The sequence below is a fragment of the Musca domestica genome, unplaced genomic scaffold, assembly GCF_030504385.1.
Source record: "Musca domestica strain aabys unplaced genomic scaffold, Musca_domestica.polishedcontigs.V.1.1 58, whole genome shotgun sequence".
Lineage (NCBI taxonomy): Eukaryota > Metazoa > Arthropoda > Insecta > Diptera > Muscidae > Musca > Musca domestica.
Window position 1 is genome coordinate 3,147,403 of NW_026712360.1, and position 15,511 is coordinate 3,162,913.

General features: G+C 36.1%; 3 protein-coding genes across 9 annotated transcripts; 2 read left to right on the forward strand and 1 right to left on the reverse strand.

The window, feature by feature from the left end:
* Positions 1 to 800: 800 nt before the first annotated feature.
* On the forward strand, positions 801 to 3,082 carry LOC131805576 (aquaporin-11-like). Its single transcript, XM_059128881.1, has 5 exons — positions 801 to 962; positions 1,720 to 1,944; positions 2,012 to 2,286; positions 2,342 to 2,480; positions 2,601 to 3,082. The coding sequence occupies exons 2-5, from the start codon at positions 1,767 to 1,769 to the stop codon at positions 2,810 to 2,812; spliced, it is 804 nt and encodes a 267-aa protein (XP_058984864.1). The 5' UTR covers positions 801 to 962; positions 1,720 to 1,766; the 3' UTR covers positions 2,813 to 3,082.
* A 290-nt stretch (positions 3,083 to 3,372) lies between these two features.
* On the forward strand, positions 3,373 to 4,302 carry LOC131805577 (transmembrane protein 186-like). The gene is made up of 2 exons (XM_059128882.1): positions 3,373 to 3,497; positions 3,563 to 4,302. The coding sequence occupies exons 1-2, from the start codon at positions 3,414 to 3,416 to the stop codon at positions 4,232 to 4,234; spliced, it is 756 nt and encodes a 251-aa protein (XP_058984865.1). The 5' UTR covers positions 3,373 to 3,413; the 3' UTR covers positions 4,235 to 4,302.
* Positions 4,303 to 4,960: 658 nt separating this feature from the next.
* On the reverse strand, positions 4,961 to 14,875 carry LOC131805597 (organic cation transporter protein-like). Of its 7 annotated transcripts, none has more exons than XM_059128938.1 (12): positions 14,609 to 14,875; positions 10,956 to 11,253; positions 10,535 to 10,799; positions 8,467 to 8,573; positions 7,761 to 8,369; positions 7,570 to 7,690; positions 7,420 to 7,513; positions 5,707 to 5,727; positions 5,535 to 5,635; positions 5,391 to 5,471; positions 5,223 to 5,333; positions 4,961 to 5,152 (listed from the first exon to the last, which is right to left on the reverse strand). In XM_059128938.1, exons 2-12 carry the CDS (start codon positions 11,096 to 11,098, stop codon positions 5,027 to 5,029), a joined length of 1,779 nt encoding a protein of 592 aa, XP_058984921.1. In that variant the 5' UTR covers positions 11,099 to 11,253; positions 14,609 to 14,875; the 3' UTR covers positions 4,961 to 5,026. The 7 variants fall into 7 exon arrangements, with proteins under 7 accessions (XP_058984921.1, XP_058984925.1, XP_058984922.1 ...); XM_059128942.1 differs by having other exon boundaries at positions 14,796 to 14,866; XM_059128939.1 differs by lacking the exon at positions 14,609 to 14,875 and adding an exon at positions 14,549 to 14,566.
* Positions 14,876 to 15,511: the final 636 nt, after the last annotated feature.

Genomic DNA, 15,511 nt, shown 5'->3' on the forward strand with positions numbered 1-15,511 from the left:
AATCAAAGAGAACTTGAGTCTAAAACCGTTATTTCGATTTGGCACGTTTTGGTCCGTATCAAATGATATATAGCCTCTGTAGCCAAATGGCTAAGGGTATAAAGAGGCATTAAAGAGTAGACCCATAAAGAGGTCTTCTAAGGGACAAAAAGAGTTATGAAAAAAATTTAACGACTATTTTGGAATTTCTTAAGTCCTTTTCCTTCCTTAAGAAGACCTATTAGGACTAATTTAACAAGACTTTTTTGGTCTCCTTTACGAAGTACTTTTTGGCCTCTTCTATGAAGATATTTTTGATTATTAATAAATAAATCTATTTCAGACCTTCCATGTGAATAATTTTTTAATTTTACGAAACTCTTTATACCACCCTCGTACCATGACTATTAATTTATCTAAAGCACGCGATTTAAGTAGGCTTTAAATGTTCGTTTTGGCACCATGTGAAAACCAACAACTACGTCATCTTTAATACTACTTATGCTGCTGCTGCTTACTGAATGAATGACCGTCTGGCTGGCTGACTAGTTGGTTGGTTGTTTGACTACATGTCTAGCATGGGAAATTCATTCAATAGAACAAAATTTGTGAAAAAAATCCAAAGAGATCTCCCCTCCAAACAAATATCAGAGAAATAATGGGGGTCACACACCGAGAGAGAGACAGAGAGAGAGAGAGCGGGAATATCTGATTCAATTATCTCTTTTGGCATAACAATTTTCAAATAACATGAAAAATCTTTGTTTTCGCATATTTTCAAAATCAAATACTGGTACTGGGGGAGACAAACTATGGACGAAAACTCTGAGCAGTTGTTACGCGTATTTCCGACGAACACAAAGTGTTCCGCGCTACCGTGCCAGGCGCGTTCTAAACGCCTTTGCAGAATTGAAAAAAAAGGCAATTTTCTTTAAGAAAATTTAAAAGGGGAACGATTTCCCTTTTGCTTTCAAGCAAAAAAGGTGTTGTTTGCGAAAAATATTTAAAATTATTTTTTAAAACTCAATATCAAAAAAATTGCGTAAAATTTTGTGAAAAAGTGATTATTGGAGAACAAAATGTTATTAAAGGAAATTTCATGATAATGAATGATCGCGATGAACAAGGAACCAAAAAAGAAAACACTATTTTTAGCTGCATTTGGCGCTGTGAAAATTATTTATATTTTTTTGTTTTTGTTTGTCTATTTGGGGGGAAACAAATTTTGGCTGGCTCTCAGAGAGGAACGATTTGCCTTGAATTGAAGAGATTTGAAAGACAATAACAAATCTAGTTTGTTTTGATAGTTTTGTTTGCCGCCGAAGCTGGAGAGTGTTATTTTATAATTCAAAGTTTGAAAGTGATCGGCTTTTTAGCATATATTTGCATAACGAATGTTTGAATTGATCCAAACTGCTAATTGGTATAATAGGGCAAACAAGTGAATAATAAAACAGAGCGGAAAGACTATTTTCCAAAGAAATCTCCATTCTGTGTTTGTGGTTTGAATTGATGACTTCCCACAGAAATCTCTATTCAGCCGGGCTGAATTGAAGATTTCCCACAGAAATCTCTATTCAGCTAGGCTGAATTAAAGATTTCAAACATAAGTCTCTATTCGGAAATCACTTTTCATTGAGGATGAATAAAAAATATTCTATAGAGTAGGACTAATAGTTAGAAATCGGAAAATAGTGTATATTATTCTGGTCCTAATAGTCCTTGTTTCCTTATCCTCAGCCAACGTATTTCTAGTCATTTTCGGATAAACCAAAGACAATCTCAAGATGTCCATGACAGCCTTGGGTGTTAGTACCGCCTTTATGGTCGGTTGCTGCATTGCCGCCCAAATTGCCCGCCGCTTGGCTTGTAAATTTTTCAAAGATCAAGGTATTGTACCGGTTTTGGTCAACGAAGCTATAGCATCGGCGGAATTGTGTGCCTGCTGTTTTGAGCTAATTATTGGTAAGTTCGGAGGAAATTATCTAAAAAAAACAATTGTTTTAATCTTTTTCCAAATTCCCCCATTTAGTTGCCGATAACTTTGGTGTGGCTGCCTATGCGGTGTTCCTCTTCCTGCTGACGGTGTGGTGGGTCAAGGTATGGGGCGATGCCTCGGCCTGTCCCTACACCCACATGGAGGATATGCTGGAGGGTAAAACCTCGCTGAAAGAGGTTGCATTGCGCACCTGGGCTGAGCTGATGGGAGGCTGTTGTGTTTATCGCATTGTCCAGGTGTTTTGGTGGTTTGAGTTTGCTGAGACCCATGAGGGCAGGGCCTTTGAAGAGTGTAATGCTGATTTGCAGGTAGGCGAAATAGGATTCTATTTTTATGTTGTATAACATTTCAATTTTTTCCAAGGTAAATCCCTATTTGGGAGCAGCCATTGAAGGTCTGGCCACCTTGCTGTGTCGCCTGGCTTCCAAAACTCTGAGTGAAAAGGGCCCCAAATTCTGCAGCATCATTGATTCCTTTATCGGCACCAGTCTTGTGGTGGCAGGTACGTTACTACCAAACCAAATCTTCCTTCCAACCCCACACTGTACAAACTCTTGCCTGTCTGGAACACTTGAAATTTTCTCAAATACAGTTTATGCTTTTAATTATGCCATGTTTTCAGCTTTCAACTTTTCGGGTGGTTACTTCAATCCGGTTTTGGCTACAGCTCTGAAATGGGGTTGCCGTGGCCACACCAACTTGGAACACATCATTGTCTATTGGATTGGTGCCTGTGTGGGAGCGATACTATCGGTGCCGCTATTTAGAATGCAGGCAGTTCGCAAGGTGTTGTTGGGCGCCGATGAAGTAGCGGAAAAGAAAAAGGAAGAATAAAAGAAAGTGAAGAGAGTAGAAAATCATTTGAAAATTCATGGTTTCAAATGTTTTTGGTCCATGGTATTTTGTTTTGTTTTATGTTGTTGTAAACTATTTAATTGTTGACAAAAAAAAATTGATTAATTTATAGATTTTTGAGATTATTTGTATTTAGTTAATATTAATATGCTTAAATTATATATGATTTTAGTTTAGTTTAAAGAAAAGAAGAACAAATTTTAAATAAATGACAATTTTCCTTGATTGGAGAAGAATATGTTGAATAAATGGTTTGAAGTTTTATTGTAACTCCTGATATTAAATAGACCTTCTTTTGATAACAGAGGCTATTAATTCAAAGTGAATTCTTTAAGCAGAAATCTCTTCATATGGTTTTCTTCAGAGAGAAAGCCATTCAGAGAGTATTCCTTTGTTGGAGAGTTCACTCAGCTGTCCTTATTAAAAGAATAAAGTAAAATGAATAAATAAAAATAGAAATCCAATAAAATTAATTTATTTTTTTAAATTTAACGGTCATTCACATCAATTGCCCCCAAACGAACGTTATGATATGTCACATAAACAGCTGTTCAATGTTTACAAAACAAACAGCTGCTCTATGGCCCCACTCGTTTCGTTTCGTGTTGTGCAATTGTATTTGTGTGAAGTGTTGCCTCCACAAAATAAAAATAAAGCAGAAAAGGTATGGAAATATATTTTCTTAAAATAGAACATAAATAATATTAACCCGAAATATTTCCACAACAGATGTCCACACTCTTAGTGCTAAGAGGACTGAGTAGAACGTGGAGGGGTGTAGCAACAAAAACTTCTGTTATAAAACCAAAGGAAATGGCACCTTACCTCAGATCCTCAAATGAAATAAGCCGGTCGATCGGAAGCACAACAACCGCCCTAAGGCAAAGGGAACAACAACAACAGCAACCAACCCAAAACAACAATGAAGATGAATGGCGCACCATATATAGATTACCATTGATACGCTTGGCTTCCGCCTTTAATCGTGTTAAAATCCCCTATGGTGTCTTCAATGCATTGAGTATACCCGGTGCCTTTGCCCTGGAACAGGCATCCCAGTTGCCACCATCCACCTCCACATTGTTTGCAGCCGTTGGTCTTACCTCATGGATGACTCTATCCATTTGCAGTTTGCTGACAAAAAACCTGGTGGGCATTATGTACCTCAACGATGACAATGACAAACTGAAATTGGCCTACATTGATTTTTGGGGTAAACGTAATGATGTTGTCATCGATTTGGATGATTTGGTGCCCGAAAATGAAAAGAAGCGACCATCGAAATTTGATTGGTATCAAACGTTGACACTGTACAGTAATGATAAGGTGAAGTTTAAGCTATTGCAACGTTTCGGTCAGGTTGAAGATCCCGAAGCGTTTGTGGCGATATTTGGTGAATAGGGTGGGAGAGAGAGAGAGACGTAGGAAGGTTAGGGTTAAAATAAATGTTGTTTTTGAAAAGAAAAATTGTTCAAAATTGTGTTGATTTATTTCTATCAAAGGGAAAATAGGGGACCGGGAATACAAAAATCTAAGCTGGAAAAGCAAGAGCTTGATGAATTACCACGACAAAAGTTTCCACTTTAATTTGTAAAAAAAATGACTATAGTTGGTGCATGGTTGCGGTAAGAGAGATAAGATATTTGTTATGTTCAGTTTCCTTTGTTGCAGGTTTTTTTTGTTTATCTTACCCTGTATATGAAACAGTTTATAGAAAATGTACCTCTCTGAATTAAGAATCTGTAGATCCCCAAATTAAATGTCTACGATGCGGCTTCAACAATTTATTTTAAAACTAATTTAGTTCCTTTTATAAAAGAAAGTAATTAACGAGTTAAAGCTACCAAAGAGACTTCGAAAATTTATTGGAAAATCCAAGAGTAAAAATCTCTTGGATGCTTTGAAAATTATTTTAAAATTCCACAAGATTTGGGCCTCGATATCCATATTTTGGATATTTAAAATAGGATAAATCTATAAAAATCAGAACGATTTTGTTTATGTCATAAGCATTTTTATTACAATATTATTTTCATTTTAAAATAACGCCCATTTATTTGTGCACAATATTGCTATATATAAATATAAAAATTAAAAATTATAACTAAAAATACATAATTTTGGTCCTGTAACAATATTTTTTTTGTCTGTGTAGAACTACTTTCCTAAATAAAATATAAAAAATAATTAATTTTATGTTATCGATGATTCCATATTATTATTTGTGTTGGTGGCATTTGTGGCAGCAGTTGGTGGCAATGAAGAATCATCGTTCGAATGCTTTGGTTTGGATTTACCCAGTTGTTTTGCTTCAGCAACCTGCAAGACAAAGGAAATATTTTTTCAATACTTGGCTTGCATTACCAAAAACAGTTGTTTGAGGTCATACCGTATCTGGTAATTTCTTTTGGAATGTTTCGGGTAAAAGCAAACCCAACAAACCAGCTGTCAGTGAGGCGCCACCAAACAGCAGCAAAGGCAAGGCTTCGTAATAGGTACCCTGAAACAGATAACACTTGGTTATTGGAAAAAAGAAAGTATTCTAACTATTACTTACCAATAGAGGCACAAATGGTGCCAGCATGGCTCCGAAACGGGCAAATGTTGACATGACTCCTACGCCACCACTGCGAATGACCTGAGAGAGAGAAATATTAAAAATTTTAATATCGAAATTATATTTTTTTCATATTATCCTTACCGTTGGCATCATTTCCGCCGTATAGGCATAGACAACAGCAAACGATGATGTTATGCCCAGTTTTCCAATAAGAAAAAGGCTAACGATGGCCCAGGTGGAACCTAAAATTGTAGATGTAATGATAATTATAATAACGTTTATAAAAAATGATGGGTATGTATATAAATTTTACGTTCTTCCATGTCTTTTTGAACTGTGCTTGGCATTAGAAATTTTTTTAAGGAAAAAGGCGAAATATATGAAATATTTAAAAATTAATACAATTCGAATAAGTGCTAATATAACATACAGGGTGAGATAAAAAACAAACTGCAACAAAGTCAAATGCCATAATTTTTATATTTTTTTAAATTTTATTGAATTAAAGCAAAAAATTTCGAAAATAGCATCAAATTTTAGAATAAGTTTAGATTTGTTCGAATTGTTTATCTTTGGCACGGATTATGTCCTTCAAGCGGCCAATGAAATCTTCACAGGCTCTCCGAATGTTGCTCTGCAGTATTTTGGCCCATTCCCGGCGAAGCGCTTGCTTGAGGTGATTGACACTTTGATATTTTTTAGTGCCAAGCTTGCTTTCCAAAATACTTTAGAAACAATAGTCCAACGAACTGGTATCCGAAGTTTTTGGAAATAAAGCGAGGAACCTCATTTTGTAACCATTCTTTGGTGGCGCGTGCTGAGTCTTGTTGGACCTTCTGCGGTCAAAATGTTTGCGTGCCCAAGGCTTTAATACACCCTCCAGAATATTTTCACGATAATATTCGGCATTTATTCTGATGCCACGCTCGCAGACCTTCTGCGGCCAAAATGTTTGCATGTCCAAGGCTTTAATACACCCTCCAAAATATTTTCGCGATAATCTTTGGCATTTATTCTGATGCCATGGTCGATAAATACGAGCGGAGAGCGACCATCGGCTGTTATGGCGGCCCAAACCATCACCATGGCCGACGTTTGAGTTCTGATGGCCAACCTAACGTGCACATTTTTAGCTAACCTGACCTCTTTGGCAAGTAAACACGATCATTTTGTTTGTTTACAAATTGCTGGACAACGAATGTTTTCTCATCGTCGGAAAAAACAAAATTCGGCATTTCACCACTTTCAGCCAAGCGAAGCAGCTCTTGAGTCTATTTTTTTTCGGTTGTGGTGTAAGTTTTTGAACTTTTTGGAATTTCAATGGCTCGACGGCAAGGAAGTGGACGAAAGAACACATCAACATCAGCAGAAATAGTTCGAAAAGTAAAGAAGCGACTTGATCGAAACCCGCGTCGCATTGGCCGAAAAATGAATCGTGAGGTGAACATATCGCAATATTCCATTCGGAAAATATTGAAAACTGAGCTCGGGGTAACATTATTCAATATTTGCCGAATGGAAAATTGCGATATGTTCAGCTCACGAGCTAGCTTCTTTACTTTTCGAACCATTTCTACTGATGTTGCTGTTGTGTCTTCCGTCCACTTCCTTGTCGTCGGGCTACGCTACCAATATCACGGTAACAAGCGATGGTACATTTAAATGCTGGGGTGCTCTAACGATAGCCACTTGTGATTTTCCAGCCAAATATAAAGAAATCACACTATCCCGCTTGAATTCCATCACGAATAACTTTTTTTCTGGGAAATTCTCAGCAAAATGCTTTTGTACGCTTGTAAACAATCTAATGAGCTGTCACTGGAGTAATTTTAAGAGCTGACGGACGAGTGCCTTAGAAATGACAGCAGTCTGAAATTGGTTGCAGTTTTTTCATCTCACCCTCTAAGTAGTGAGTAGGTTGTATAGAACACAATTCTATGCTAAAAAACTATATTTTTGATATTTTAGCATTAAAAACAAAAACAATTTTTGAAAAAAAAAATCTCCAATCTACATGGAAAGTTACCTTGTGTTATATAACCCCCGGCGACACAGGTGACAGCACAGAGAAACAATGACCCCGATAATGAGAAACGACGTCCAAATTTGCGCAATGAGAACTGAAAGATACAAAGATTTAGAAAATAATGTTGCAATGACATGTCCTCCCACTTACCCAGGCCATGGAATAGCCAGGAATCTCCACAAGACAGACCAAGGCGAAATTTAAGTATTTATTGCCGCTAAGATTTGTGGAATTCAAAGAGAGACCATAGTACACCACTGCATTTATGGCCCTGAAAGAACAATGTATGGAAAAAAGGCGGAATCAATTAAGAAGAAATTATGTAGATTCTAAATACTCACCAAATGTATAACATAATTGTATAACGTCCCACCAATGTTTTCGATTTGAAGACCTCTTTGACTGACAACCATATTTCCGATGTGTTATCACCCGTCAAACTTTCTTTGCTATCCATTTCCTGATCACAGCACTTCGTTGGCTCCAATGGCGAGTTTGATTTGAAATTATCCAACAATGCCATGGATAATTCTTTTTTATTAACCTCGGCTGCTTTGCGTATTATCTTTCCAGCACTTTCTCGCTTATTACGGGCAATAAGCCATCTCACCGATTCGGGAACAAACCAATAATAGGCCACAAAGAATAGCGGTGGTACCGACAGGGCATATTGTAGTAATTGCCAGTCGTGTAGTAGCCAAGCTGCCAACCCAACTAAAGCCTCACCCACCGCATAGAAATAGTTGAGGACAATTGAGGACATTTCACGTTTACGCGGTCCAACCATTTCAACGCCAATGATAAAGGCCAACGGATAGACACCGGACGTTCCAACGGCATTAAGAAAGGCAAATACCAGAAAACTGTTGTAATCCCATGCCAAGCCCTGGGCAATGCCTGTCACAGCCATGAACATAATGCATATTATGAAAATGATTTTGCGACCAAAACTGAAAGGCAAGGAGGGAATTTGATCAGAATTTACAAACAAAGGGGAAAATTTAAAGCCACAAACTGGATATTTTCTTTAAATTTTTGTAGACTTACCGGTCGGCAAAATATCCCGACATAGCTGTACCACAAACCAATCCCGCAAAATGCATGGTTCCCACAAAAGCCAACTTCCAAGCATTCTCTTTGCAAGTTAATCCCCACTGAAAGAAGAAGAAAATGTGAGAACTATTATAGAATTGGTATTAAACATTTGATTCTGTTAAATTCAAACCGAACGAATTCACAATAGATTTTTGAATTATTAAAAAAGGCTAAGGTTTAATTGCATTTTGCCAATTTCAATCGAATTAGGTTCAAAACTGTGATCTCTGTAAATAATTGCTAAAAACTCTGGATAATTGCTGGCTCGATTCCCAAACATTAGTTCGAAAATTTGCCATAGCTCATTAATGATATGTAAATATTATTTTTATTTATTCTATTCGAACATGAAGTGTGTCTGATTTTAAATAAAAAATTTGTTCCGCAGACGAATTCAAAGTCGTAAACATTAGATATTTTTCCAGCTGTTAAATATGATTAGGGTTTGGCAGAAAAATTTTAAATTTGCAAAGTGTTACAGAGTAAATCAGTAAAAATTGAAAAAAAAAAAATAGAGAAGACCGGATCTTTGGATCGGATTCGAAAATATATATTTTTTGGGGATTTCAAGTGAATATTTTTATACCCTCAGGCATATGGCTAGAGAGGGTATATATCATTTGATACAGTCAAAACGTGCCTGGTCGAAATAACAGTTTTAGCCCCTAGGTCTCTTTGGACCAAATCCGTTTCAGTCATTTAGAGTCGATCTAGCGATGTCCGTCTGGCTGGCTGGTGAGTACGTTAACTCTCAAAGGGAGTATCCGATTTGATCGAAACTTGGTGCAACGTAATATTTTTGTCATACTTAGATCGAGTTCGGAGATGGGCAAAATCGATCCACCCCTTCCGATACCTCCCCCACAAAATGTGAACATTTTCGAAATAAATAATTTTCTGCACAGGAAGAGAAGCGATAATGCGATTTTGCTCCAACTTTGCAAATCCTAATATTTGCATCAGAGTTAGGTCAGATGCGAAAATGGACAATATCGATTCACTCTATCAAGTACCTCCCCCACAAACGGTCAAAATTTGGAGTAATTACAGCTCTTAAAAAATGTAATGTAAGAGTCCGGTTGTCTTCAAATTTCACACATCCACATAATTTTATTAACCCAAGGTCTAGTGTCTAGATGGAATATATCGGCCCACTCCTTTTGGTACCTCCCCCCCCAGAAAAGGTGGAAATTTTCAAAAAACGTATTTTCTGCACAGAAAGGGAAACGATCATGCGATTTTGCTCCAACTTTACATATCCTAATATTTGCATCACTGCTAGGTCAGATGCGAAAATGGACAATATCGATCCACTCAATCAGGTACTTCCCACACAAAGTGTAAAAATTTGGAATAATTATAAGTCCAAAAAAATGTGATGTAAGAGCCCGATTGTTCTCCAAATTACACACATCACAATATTTTTATTAAAAGAAGTTCTGGTGTGAACATGAAATATATCGGCCCACTCCTTCTGGTACCTCCCCCACAAAGGGTCAAAATTTTGAATAATTCATGAAGCTCAGAAAGCACGAAATTAATATACGATTCCACTTAGACTTGGCGCATCTCAATATTTGGATCAACACAAGATCTGTTATGAAGATGGTAGAGATCGGACCATTCCTTCGGGTACCTCCCCCCCCAAAGGGTCAACATTTTGAATTACCAAAACGATCATAAAATCCTAAATAAGCATCCGCTTCTCTTCAAATTGCACACATCGTAATATTTTTTATTAACCCAAGGTCGGGTGTGAAGATGGGCTGTATCTCTGCCGTAAATTTTCAGAAAATCGAATCGAAACTGCAATTTAAATAATTAAACATTTGTTTTTTGAGGATTATATTTGCCGAGAAAATTTTCCCAGTTAAAATTTACAAACTCTCAGTAATGTGTCAAAATTGCTCTCTTCACTCGCTCGCATTAACTCGACTTTTGGTTTATCGAACATTTTTTTTAAAATTTTTGGGCTATCGTAAACACCTAATGTTTTAATTTCCGGCATTTTCGTACTCACCTCTTGAACAATGGTATTTTCCTCGCTATCAAAAACCCAGGAGTTACAACGTTGTTCGGACTTTTCAAATAGTTGAGCAGGACAGGATTGATGATGTTGTGGCGGCTGCTGTGATCCAATAAATGTTTCATTAACACGATAACGATAACAGGTTTTTGGTGTAAAAACGCCATTTTTATCGAAATCACCCGGTGTTGCATTCTGTATCCAATTGGGAAATAACTCCAAATGGTCGCTTGCATTTTCGCATTCTGGTATGAGGCATCTTGAAGAAACAAAAGATAAAAAACAAATGTGAAATATTGGTGTTTTTTTTTTCAAATTTTAAAATTAGTTTTTCGTATTCTTTTACATAAAATGATCATTAAAAAAATATTTTTTTCATCGTTTTCATCTTCATAAGAGGATAAAAAACACTTACCTGTATGCCGGTGTACCAGCTGTAAAAACATACGAAAGACTATTGGCTGCTGCAAACATGACCGGCAAACAAATCAACAAATAATTGGTTTTTTGATAACGACCAAATTCGCCAATTTCCTCCAAAACTTGATCAAAATCCATGATGCCGATGAGGATTTCCTGTGTGCCAGACAAACCCAACTCCCAGACACCGTTTAAATTCTCACGATTGCGGATTTAATCTGCTCCAACGTTCACAAGTCTCTATTGACATTTTAATTCGCCACTTAACACTTTATAACCTGGTGTTCTTATCACTTTTATTTGATATTTAATTATTTTAATAACGGTTTCGTATCCATTTATTAGTGGAAATGCCAGGCAATTGTAGAAACAAAGCAAAACACAAAAGATACGTATCTATATTTGAAAAAAATATGTATTTTTTTTTTTTCTAACTAAATTGAGATGCGTCTCCAAAGTGAACAACCGATCTGGGGGAAATTTAATTGTTGAATGATTTTTCGGTTTTACACTCACTCTCGTTGTAGTTTAGGTGTCGTGTCATACCTTTCCGTTTGATGCCACCGACGCCGCCGCCGCCGCCACCACGTCTAAACAGTCATTAAATGCTCAATAACAAATAGCTACCATGACGTATGATTAATATTAGATACGTATGAAAAACTTGAGAAACTCTTCTCCTAACGGTGTCATTAGCTCTCTGATTCGCGCCAATTAGATCAATGTTTTTTTCTTCTTATTTACATCTGTCACAATGGGGTGAGTTGTGTTTGGGGAAAGATGGTTATCTGGGAGAGAGCGAGAAAGTTGCACTAAGAAGAGGATTTTCAGAGATGGATATTTGCTTTGTCTATGTACAGTGTAGAGATGTCAATTGGCGCGGGTTTTTCTCTGTTCATTGTTGGGAAATGCCATACATACGATTTTTAATAAGAAAACAATAGGTGTGTACGATAATCATAAAAATAAATAAATAAATGAATAAATAAATAAATAATAAAAATAAAATTCGGTAATATCTGATTCATTTACAGATGTGTATAGTGAAATGATGGTAGAAGAATATATGTAGACGCATCGATGCCGCTGCTGGGACAATGAACTGTTAAACCAATTTTGGTATTGAAAATGTTGAATGAAAAATTATTTAAATTTGTAAAAATTGTTGAAAAATGCATATTGTAACAACCTCCGATTTGCATCGTATAAGAGAATATATAAATATCTACTTATTTTTGACAAAACAATTTTAAAATATTGACATATCAACGTTCGAAAGCTTTGATGTATCTACCTATATTCTTCTACCATGTTTAAATATTCATAAATATCATTTTTCCATGGAATTCTCTTCTGTTGGGAATTCCCTTCTCTCCCAAAGAAGAGATAAACTTTCTTCACAATTGAAAAAAAAGAATTAATTAATTGCGTGCTGGCATTTCAATTAAAACAATATTGATGATGATGGTGATGTAGCGCCAATTAGACATGAAACATTCGTTCTAATGTCGATCATAATAAAAACAGACAAACATTATTGTTTTTTTTTTTAATAATGCACTTAAGGTTAGGCTGTACTGCATTGCATTGTTTCTGAAATGGGTTTTTTTTTAATTGAAAAATAATATATTTGCAATTTATTTTTCCATTTGTTCGCACAAATCTATTTTTAATCGGTGTTTTAAAAATAACCAAACAATTTTGACACCGTGGGAAACTAGGCAAGAGAACAACGACAGTCTGTTAAATATTTACATACATATGTTATGTTATGTCCCGATTACTCATAATGTTTGGAGATACCAGTCAAACCATGTTAATATGATCTTTTTGTGGGAAAAGCCAATCGGGATTCGTTGCAAAGGGAAGTTTATTTTGTGTGAAAATTAATTTCTTAATAAAAATTGCTCATTAACTTGCACTGAGAAAAATTTCTCTCTCTCGCACAAATATTGCAAAAACAAGCGACATTCAGTGAAATCCAGCATGGTAGAAGAATACAGGTAGTCGCATCGACACAGCTGCTGGGGACAATGAACTGTCAAACCGATTTTGAAGTTGAAAATCGTGAATGAAAAATTATTGCAATTTGTAAAAATTGTTGTTGATTTGCGCCGTATAAGAAAACATATAAAAATCTACTTATTTTTGACAAAACACTTTAAATTTTGACATCTCAATATTCCCAAGCGTTGATGCATCTACCTATATTTTTCTAACATGGAAATCCAGCAAGAAAACAGTTGTTTTGCAAAATAAATGGGCGACACTTTTTATTCGTTGATGAAAACTGCAACCAACTTCAGACTGCTGTCATTTCTAAGCCACTCGACCGACAGCCGTTAAAATTATTCCAGTGACAGCTCATTATATCGTTTACAGGCGTACAAAAGCATTTTGGTGAGAATTTTCCAGAAAAACAGTTATTCGTGATGGAATTCAAGCGTGATAGTGTGATTTCTTTATATTTGGCTGGAAAACCACAAGCGGCTATCGTTACAGTACTCCAGCATTTAAATGTGAATAAATATTTTGTGTCTATTCGGTAAATATTGCAAAAAATGAGTTCGGAGTAAAACCATTGAAATTCCAAAAAGTGCAAGAACTTACACCGCAACAGAAAGAAAATAGACTTAATAGAGCTAAAGACTTGCTTCGCTTGGCCGAAAGTGGTGAACTGCCGAGTTTGGTTTTCTCCGACGATGAGAAAACATTCGTTGTCCAGCAGTTTGTAAACAAACAAACATGATCGTGTTTACTTGTCCAAGAGGTCAGCTGAAAATGTGCTCCTTCGTTTGGCCACCAGAACTCAAGTGCCGGCCATGGTGATGGTGTGAGACGCCATAACAACCGATTGTCGCTCTCCGCTCATATTACTCGACCTTGGACTTTCCAACAGGACTCAGCACCTTTGCACTCAGCACGCGCCACCCAAGATTTGTTACAAAATGAGGTTCCTCGCCTCATTTCCAGTGCACAACGGCCACCAAAATCTCCGGATAACAATCCGTTGGACTATTGTGTCTGGAGTATTTTGGAAAGCAAGGTTGGCACTAACAAATATCAAAGTGTCTATCACCTCAAGCAAGCACTTCGCCGGGAATGGGCCAAAAAACCGCAGAGCAACATTCGGGTAGCGTGTGACGGTTTCATTGGCCGTTTGAAGACCATAATTCGTGCCAAAGTTGACCAATTCAAACAAATCTAAACTTATTCTAAAATTTGATGCTATTTCCGACATTTCTTGCTTTCATTCAATAAAATTTAAAAAAAAAAAGTAAAAATTATGGCGTTTGACTTTGTGGCAGTTTTTTATCTCACCCTGTATTCTTCTGCCATGCTCGGGATGAAAACGTATGATGTGTTCCAACAGGGGCTCGAAATCATACTAAAGCCTTATTTAAACGGAGTTAAATAGATCTTCAATCTCAGCTCAGATCTCAATACCTGTTTTTTTACCTTTTGCCCTGCGATTCTATACTTAATAATATTTTTTGACAGCTAAAGCCTTATTTACACCAAACATATTTTGATTAAACGCCATATTTTGCGGATTTGTTTGGTAATCAATAGTGATCTAGTAACTACCCTGTTTATATTATGAGGATGTTCCGCAAAAACATGTCCTACTGTATTTTCAAAAATTACATTATTTTATTTCATATTTGCATCATGCAAGGTGCATGTAAGGTGCAAAAAATGTTATTTCCGTGGTTAATACTAAGTCGGATAGTTTTTATTTTTTTGTAAGTATTCCTCTTCGAATACTATTTCCACTTAATGTTATTATTATCGAATATATTGTTTTTTGTTAATTTCAATTGTTTAACGATACTATTTTTATTATTTGCAAAAGAATTTCTTTTGTTCGATTCCGTGTCTGTCTTATCGCTTTATTTTAAAGTCCGCCGCATACTGAAGTGCCAGCTTATCCATAAAGAAATGCAATCAGCCGTTTCCCATGGGCTAACAACAAGGTTTTCTTTCATTCGCTCTCTCTATTGCCAATGTATTGCTGGATGCACAGCAGTTGGACATTGGGATCTATCGATTTTGTGAGATTTAAAATTTACAGCAGTAAACAGTTTTAAACTTAAAATAAAAATAGCTTAAAACTTTTCAATGAAAGTGTAAAGGTAAGGGTACATAAAAAGTTTGGCATCATGGCTAGACACATTAATTTGAAATTGTACAGGGAATATAATATAATATGCTTCTATACTTTTATTGAATTAATTGATATTTCCAATTAATTAATTAAATTTTGTAAAAACAATTAATACACCCCAATGTTCAAATGCACATCTAAATGCAAACAAAAACACAACACACACACCGGCCAAAACAAATGGCCAACAGATTGTCAAATGTTAGCGAACAGTTATGTTGGCTCTCTGTTGACATTATATTCTCTTAATGTTGCTTTACAGAGAGCTGTTGATTAAGCAAAGCTAATTGGGGATGCCACATTGACCAATTCAAATGGGGGAAAAATTCGTTGTCGAAATACCAAAAAAAAGAATGAATATTTATTTTTAAAGCAAAAATAAT